Below are 8,691 nucleotides of genomic sequence, written 5' to 3' on the forward strand. Positions count from 1 at the left end.
TACAGGTTGTAAACTGGTGTTTAGAGTCCAAAAATAACCTTAATGTTTCTATCCACAAGGCTTGATTCCATTATATGTTTTAGTGTTAATCTTTACTCCTTTAATATTTAAAAGCAGAACATTTTCGGGTCCCAGTTTTTTCTCAAACTCTTGTGATCTCTAACTGCAAATTTTATATAATTTAGTGAAAAGATTATTATCTTTTTAAGCCAAAGACACAGCAACTTAATGAAGTAATGAAGTAATTTAAAACTCATTTAAAACATCAAACATAGCAAGGTCTATTCATGTAATCCAAACTAAGCTTTAAGGTAAGCTAAAGCCATTACAACCAGGAATATCTGGATAAACTGATCTTCTCCACTTGGGAAAATTACTTTTAAAAACCACTGCAATGCTACTGAGCAAACAGTAAGTACAAACGCAAAACACACACTTGTCTGCATCTGCAATAAATAATATGGATTTGTAGAAATGCTTATGGACAGTGGTTTAAATGTTGTGTATTTTCTATCATAAAAAGTGATTCTGTGTTTGTTCCATGAAGGTCAGTTTCTCAGTTTGTGTTTTTAACTCATCTGGCCTTAGGACTGATGAGCTTGTGCCATGAGGAGGCGTTGGTCTTCCATCTGTCCATCCAAATTCACAAGAGTCACTGCTCTTCCTAGAGCATTGATCAGAATTTTATCAAACTTGCGGACAGTGGTCACCTAATGGGTCTTCATCCAAATTGTACCCCAGATCAAGGTCACATGTATCGCTTTATGGGCTGATCTTCATGGACACTAATAATTTCACCACATTCTCTCTCATGATGTACTGAACAATATTCAATTCAAACCCTTTACCATTTATTAACATAAGATTCTCAATGCACAAATTGATAAAGACCTTGAACTGAAATGAGGAACTAAGTGATGTGATAGCTTTAATCCTGTTCCATGTTGCATCCTGGTAAATGAATCTTTTTTCTCATAATTATATAAGGAAGGGTCCTGTTGGTTGACTCCAACATTAAGACGGTGCAGATGGGACCTTCCAGTGGAATTCTCATTAGTTTGTGCAATGAAGGTAACCCCTTTTTTCCTGTACTTCACACATTACAATAATCTGTGATTTATGTGCAATATTAAGCTGGATGAGCTTCCACGTCACTGATGTTCAGGTTTTATCTTCATGAGAGATGAGTGAAGCTGTGACACCATGAATGCAGTGGGTTACTCGACCGATGGCAGTCCCTGGCTTAAAATTGCTGCTTAAAACACATTACTGACTGAGTGCTGTGAAGCAAAACACCACTGTTCTGCTGACCTGAGAAGAACCATGCTCCTAATAAAAACTAATAAATGAGTTAACGCCCATCTAAGCAATTTGTAGCTGCTAGTGAACGTCCCAGGCTCTGCTTTGCAGGTAATCCTCGAATGTGTTTACCACCCCATCATAAGTCAGTCTGCTTTGTTTTTAGTGGCATCTCAAAATTGAGACAGTTTTAACTCAAGTTGCTGAATTTCCTTGACATACAAGGGTCTCTGGTTGTCATATCACTACTAATATTTTTATGTGTCCATTTGCCCCCTATAAGATGTTAAAAAGCCATCATTAATCATGCCTAAGTGACATGTCTTACTCAGAAATGTATTCATTTTCATACATTTTAAAGGTCACTTGGAGAGTTTTTGAGGAAAATTTTCTGCATAGTCTTAAATCTGCTACAGCTTGAGACCAACGACATAAAATGAAGTTAAATTCAGTTAAGTAATTCACCCTGACAAAAAATGTGTCCGCGCGCGGGCGTGTGAGCGCGACATGCTCGTGGCATTAAGTTTTTGCAGAGCTCAACATTATTTCACCCAAGACTGGTTCAGCGTGTGTGTGTGTGTGTGCGTGTGTGTGCATGCATCACTGTGTGTTTCATCCCGTTTATAGTGCCGCACCCTGCCTTCTGTGCGTAAAAGCCACCACGTAGCCGACATCATCATCATCATCATCATCACCGCACACCACGTTTCTTCCAGCAGCGGGACGAGCCGGAGGATAACGGTTCACCTCACGGGCAGGTTGGACACAGAGATGGGAGAGGAGCGGCGGCTTTTCTGGCTATGACACAGACACAGCGGGCGGGAAGGATGGCTCTCACCAGCCGGGAAATGTTGTGCTTGATCGGAACCGCCTGTCTCTGGCTGCCACTGTTAGCTGAGGTACTGTATCCTGCCTGCTGCTGATGAGGATGTGCTTTTTCTTTATAGTGCAATGTGCCCTGATTTATTTCTTTTCTTTTGTGTGTCTCTCTGTGTGTGCTTTCCTTTTTTTTGAAGCCATGTCCCGTGACGGTCACGCTTTGCTGACCTCTGCTGCATTTCATTAAAAAAAAACCCAAAAAACCCAAAAAAATCGAATTAGTCCGACAGCCTGATTAAACTGACAGTTGTATTGATAAGCCTGTAGAAGAATTCAGGGCTGTGCCGCCACGTTGTAAGGTCTATATCACAGAAAGGATGCTTTCGTGTTTTTTCTCTCTGGGCTGCATTTCCAACAATGCAAGTGCAGGTCAGAAATTTAAAGAGCACCACATTTTAGCCAATTAATGGTGGCATGAAGGTACACTGCCCAATTAAGCGGAGTCTACATTGTTGCACACACCCATTCGTGCTGGGTGACAAACACAACCCCTCCACCTTCCTCTCTTTTCTCCTGCTCCTCATCCTCTTCCTCCACCCCCCGCGGCAGGATATCATGAGAAGAACCCGTCGGTGCCTCTTCTGCCCCCGCGGTGTTTGGGGAACGGACCCAGCACGGGCTGTTAAAGCTGTCACTGCATGTCAGCGTAGAAATGTTAAATTCGAAACGCGAGGAAGCAGGTGTTTCTGTCATGCGTGGGTCAGCTGGAAGTCAGGTTCACTCATTTGTTCTGTGTCTTGCAGAAGCAACGCAATCAATTAATGATCAATCAATCAATTATTCGTCACATTCGTCCAGTTTTCTTCTCACTGCAGTTGGAGTGTGTTGCGTTAATATGCAGCATATGAGCCGAGTAGCCAGTGTAGAAGTCATTAGTGGAGTACAGCAGTGTGCGGGATTTAATTAGACCCACTTACACTGAAAGCAGCCGTGCACATCGAGCACACCGAGCACGCTGCAGATGAATTCCTAATTTTTCATCTTTATTAGACAGTTTGTTTTTTCCCCCCTGGCAGGAATTCTTGGAATTCAGAAGCTCTTCATTTTGTTGGAAACATGTGAACAAAACAGAAAATTAATCTGGAGATCTCTATACCCTACAAACTGCTTTCCTGTGGCTCAGTCTGTGGAGACTAAAATGCTTGTATGTAAACAATAGGCAGAAACCAGCCTCCAATTTACATCACAGAATACATTTTTGTGTCATCTTCACTTAATAAAGAGCCAATATACAGCAGATTTACAAATATGAATTATATTATTAATAATACAGTAGCATAATGTTAAATAAAATGAATGTTTCTGCAGATTATGAACCCTTATTAGAGGCTACAACATCAAAGTTAATGGGATTTGTGATAAAATTGCTTTATGATTTACCTCTGCCAAGGAGGTTATTTGATGTATCGGATGGTTGAACAATATTTTATCACACAAACTGAAACATCCAACTAAGAATCATATTCACAAATCTACAGGATACTAGTAACAGCAGAGGGTGGCAGAAAACACCCTCACTGTGAAATAAAACAGGGAGCTTAAATTGAATTGGCCAGTGAGGACATGTGCATGAACAAAGCTGTTTGTAGTCATCTATGGAATCTAAGGAATTTGATTGGAAGATTGGAATGAGGTTTTTTTAGGTCCTGTGTTTGCATCACTTTTGTGTTGGAGGAACTGCAGATTCATGAATGGTCATTTGCATGTCTTCAGGGACTGCAGTCCTCCAGGGATATTGGTTGGATAAAAGAGTGGAGCAAAAACAGTTGAGTATTGAGTATAGATGGTGCTTTCAGTTGGAGGACCTCTTCAGAACACTTTAGGACAAGACCCCATTCCCGTGTTCATTGCCAAGAAGATCATGTCTGTTAACTGGAGTAAAACATCACCACTACCACAAATCCTGTAGACACACGCATAATGGCGTTAGCGAAGCTGTGAATTAGTATGGATACATTCATAATGTATAAAGTCACAATGGCCTTGAACCCTTTAAACCTTAATTGTCAAGGAATGTTCAGCCATACTGTGTCCAGTGTTTAGTGTTCTGTGCAAGATTTATGAGTTATTAATAAGAAGTTGCAGACTGTTTTACTTGTTTTAGTTTTTTACCAAAGGTGTGGCTTGACCCACAAGTGGTTAACTTTTGAATTTAATCTGGATCTGAAGCCCCTTTTTCACAATAGTCATAATGAAAGAAGAAAAACTGTGAGACATTGTCATAAACTAATCTGGATCCAAAGACTCAATGAATGTGTGGTGTGAGGGGACCTTTCGGCCTTGGTGGAAGCATGCTCATGTATTATAATCAACTGATTTACTTTACTTTACTTCAGCTTTGTTAAATAAAAAAAAAGTCAGCTAGGATATCTGTTTATATCAGCTGAACCTCCATATAAATCGATGCTGATTTTGCACTGGCTAAACATTGAGGTTACTGTAGCGAGGAACTTTTTATAATCAAGATTTCTTTGTGTCACTTGCATAAAGGGGGGAATAAAAAAAAATCATCACCTGTTTTGCCAAATTTTCATATTAAACATCAGGATTCAACCTCAATTTAACAGTGAGGTCAGTTAGTGGAGGAGAATCCTCCTAATCCTGCTCTGCTGGTTATAAACTAACCCTCTCTGCAGCTGGTTTGCTGTCAGACCTGATAAATACTTTCACTTTTCTTATCTGTGCCTGACAATCATTGTGTCACTATGCTTTCAGCACCACCGTGAAGTCTTCTGCAGGTCCCCAGACTCCCTTGTAATAACACATAATAAGAAATGCCAAGTAAAATCACTCTACCCTTTAAAGGTTTTGACCCTTTTAAGGTTTCACATCATAAAAGTGACAAAAATCATCATTAATATCCCAAAACCTTACCAGCAACAGTCATCTAGGTGGCACGCACGAGTGTGATCATTTATGACTAAAAGCATCACTTTGGAGCAACTTCCTATCTCAGTGCTGCAGCGGTCTCGATTATTGCTTATTTATTTGTTGCCCTTCCATCTGGTGTGGTGCGTCTGTTTGCATGGCCAAACACTGGACGCAGGTGCAAGAGCAGATTAGTGCCGTAATTGAGCCGTGTGATTGACATGAGCGGAGATATCGGCACCCGTGTCTGCTATCACAGGTCGCCTGTTCCTGATGTAATACCATTAAGCTGAGTCTTCTGGGAGGCGTTTGCGTGTTGGTTTCACGCGTGCGTGTGCAGTGGCCAGAAACAGTGACAGGAAGCAGAGAGCAGAACTCACCTGTGTGACGGTGAAATGCGCTGTATATCGCTGCCCTCTCAGCAGAGCAGATGGACTGTGTGTTGTGTAAATGTGTATCTGATATCTAAAATGAAATAAACACTGCAATATAAACTCTGATGCTGTCTAGTACTGTGTGTGTTTGCAGTTACTGTGCTGTACTGTCGTCCCTGGGTTGCTTATACTTATACTTCAAGTGGTGAGAATCAGGGAGTAAACTCATTAATACATCGAAAGTACATCGAGACGACTTCATGTTCAAGGATAAATGCCAACAAATCAGAATACTTTAGGGGGAAATGCTTGAATCTGCATGTAAAGTTGCACAAAAACTAAATATACGCAATACTCAAGGGATTACCCCGTGTGCAGTAAACCATTAAAGAGGACCTCTTCTGCTCGTCTCCAGCTCCATGTTTTTTATTCCATGACTCAAGAGTAGCTTTGCATGATTCACAGATCAAAATAATCCTTATTTATCTTATTCTGGGCCTTGGTGCACCCCCTCAGTTCATCCTTTGTCTGAAATAGAGAGTTTCAGTTTCTCTACTCTTCAGTTAACTTTTATTCTGAGTGGCTGTCCCTCACAAGTATTAGGCTGGAACAGCAGGTGAGCAGGGCACCTGTGCTTCAGATATATCCGCTCCTTATGACGTCTTACAGAGCCATGTTTAACACGAGCATCTGTGTATGAGGCATGAAATGAAACGAAATTATCTAAAATATACACCTTATAGATAGAAAATTACCTGTCTTATTTTATAACAATGGCCACAGTTGCTTTCGTGCTCAGTGAAGGTAATTGTAGAGATAATCTTGAGACCTTATGACTCTCTGTCCATTAAATTTGTTTCTAATTAGACTCAATGAAAGGTTTTTCCCCTTTTTGGGGGTGTTAAGGCGTTATTATCGAGCTGCAGTCCAGCTGTTTTGGTGCTTTCACATTTGCTTTTTGCAATTCATAATTATGAGGAGTCAGATACGGCCTGTAACTAATCATCATGCATATTTTAGAATGTTGTTTATGCGTCACGACTCACTAAAGTTCAGACTTTGTGGTGGAAAATGAATCATGCGCTGGTGGCCTAATTTCCACCAGTTTTCAACCAAATCTGCTTAGAAGATCTTTGCCTTTTTATGTTTGCTTTTAAATGAATTTCGTGTTTTTTTCTTGTTCTTTGTTTACTATTATACCAAGATGAAATTCTGGTCCTTTGTCTCACTCTCTTTCTTTTGTGCATGCAGGTGGTGGCTGAAGACAGCTACTTAAATGAGGTGCAGAACTCAGGTAGGCGAGAGGTGACGCTCTCATCCTCTTTCTGTGCATTTACTTTCTCCTCCCATCTGTCCTCCCCTCCTACACCATCGCTCTCCTTTCTGCTGTTTTCTCCGTTCCCTCCAGTTTAACCCACATTCTGACTCAGACTCTCACAAAGCCCCTCCCACTCTTTCCTACCTCTCCTCTCCCCCTCATCCTGGCCTGCGCCCCTCTGCCTTTCATTTTCCTCTTCTTTCTTTCTCCGCATCCCTGAGAGGAGTGAAGGGCATGATGAAGATAGGAGGGGAGGTTGGGGCAAAGAACTCCTCCCTCTCGGCTCATTTCCAGTGCGGTGAAACATCTCCGCTTTAACACTCGCTACACACTGACAGACCCATGCAGTCAGAAACACACCATCCATCACGGGGAATTCAAATTGTGGCTTTTTAACAATACTGAACACCTGCATAAATTCACATACTGCTAAAATTGCCTCTTTTTATTGGGTGGAAATGAGGATAAATGGTGTAAAAGCAAATTTCCTCAGGTTTCCAGATTTATTAGTGTGTTTTGTGTAGAGGATGTTGTTGCTACACACCCACCCCCCATACAGCCAGCCTCCGACTGTGAACCGTGTCAAATACTCATTGTGGCTGGGAAACGGATTACGGGAGAAGGGAGACTGAGTGTTCCCATGGCGATGGGCAGAGTGCGGTTGTCGTGGCAATGAGGAGGGTGTCGAGTATTGTGTGAAATGCATTAAAGAGCGTAGTGAAATATTAAAGTGGTGAAATATAAACAAGGGGAGAATTTAGGGATCATATTGAGACATGAAAAATCATAATAAATGTTAGTTTTGAGCGATACTGAAAATGTTGCTTTTCTTTAGTTACGTAACGCTTTTTTACTTTATTAAAATTTTATGAAGCTGAAGATAAAAGTTTGATTAATGCTACTGTGCAGCTTTTAAGCATGTTTTTGCCATTCAGCACAACAAATGCAAAATATATATGTGAAAATATTACATGATTTACATGGTAAGATTACGAATTACAAAGCAGTAAGGGAACATGGCAGTGTATCCTGTGTTTTTTATTTGATGATTGTTTGTTTGTATTTGTGCCTAAGTGCTTAAAAAGAAGGAAAAATGGCTCAAAGATAAAGTTGTGCATTTATTTTTCATCAGCATCGACACAAAATGTCAGCGTTAACTCTCCAGCGACCCAACTAGTAACTACAATGACCTTGAGGTGTAATTCCTATCTCCAATTGTGTTTATCTCATCTATTATTTCTTTTCTCTTGCCGATATTCTAAAATGCTCAACTTATTTTGATTTTCAATCATTTTTAGCTCATCCGGCCAAACGTCTGATGTTTTTATGCCACGAATATGTGTCAGATGGACAAGAATTGCAGGTGTAGTACCTGAGCACAGTGATCATATAGTGGATTTTCACCCAAATTCTGCTCAAGGCCAAAGTCATGTTTGTCACTTTATTGGAAATTTTACCATTTTTCAACTTCGGGTATTTATGGAAGAGGATTAGGGCCACTGAAAAACAAAAGTGGGCACGTCTTTTTCCCCCCTGCTTTTCCAGAATTCTGAGAAAAAAGTCACAAGTCTGACTTTAATCTCAGAATTTTGACTTTTTTCTCAGAATTCTGGAAAAGAAGAAAAAAAAAACGTGCCCCCTTTTTTTTTCTTCTTCTTCCTGTGGCCCTAATCCTCTTCCGTAGGTATTAGTATTAGTATTTAGTATTTATTGTCATTGTCAAGAACAATGAAATTGCGTTTGGGGCTTCCATACAACCCCCAAAAAAAGAAGAAAATAATAAATACCCCTTAAAACCCAAGTGTACATATTTAACCCAGTGTGACTCCAATGCAATAAGACAATCCTTAGCAATAATGTTCGTAGAAATTCAGACAAAGACCTGAGAAACATGACAAAATACAACAATGCAACCCATTCAATATTATTGTACTGTGAGATATGATATCAGAT

General features: G+C 40.3%; 1 protein-coding gene across 1 annotated transcript in view; it reads left to right on the forward strand.

Annotated features, from left to right (window-relative positions):
• Positions 1–2,104: 2,104 nt before the first annotated feature.
• LOC309712281 (neurotrypsin-like) overlaps positions 2,105–8,691 on the forward strand; it is a 36,035-nt gene continuing 29,448 nt past the window's right edge. Inside the window, exons 1-2 of the mRNA XM_082542962.1 lie at positions 2,105–2,198; positions 6,672–6,714. Coding sequence (XP_082399088.1) covers positions 2,127–2,198; positions 6,672–6,714 — 115 coding nt within the window. The 5' untranslated portion in view covers positions 2,105–2,126. The remainder of the gene's footprint in view (positions 2,199–6,671; positions 6,715–8,691) is intronic.

Source organism: Aulonocara stuartgranti (genome assembly GCF_965226115.1).
Source record: "Aulonocara stuartgranti genome assembly, chromosome: 8".
NCBI classification, from domain to species: domain Eukaryota; kingdom Metazoa; phylum Chordata; class Actinopteri; order Cichliformes; family Cichlidae; genus Aulonocara; species Aulonocara stuartgranti.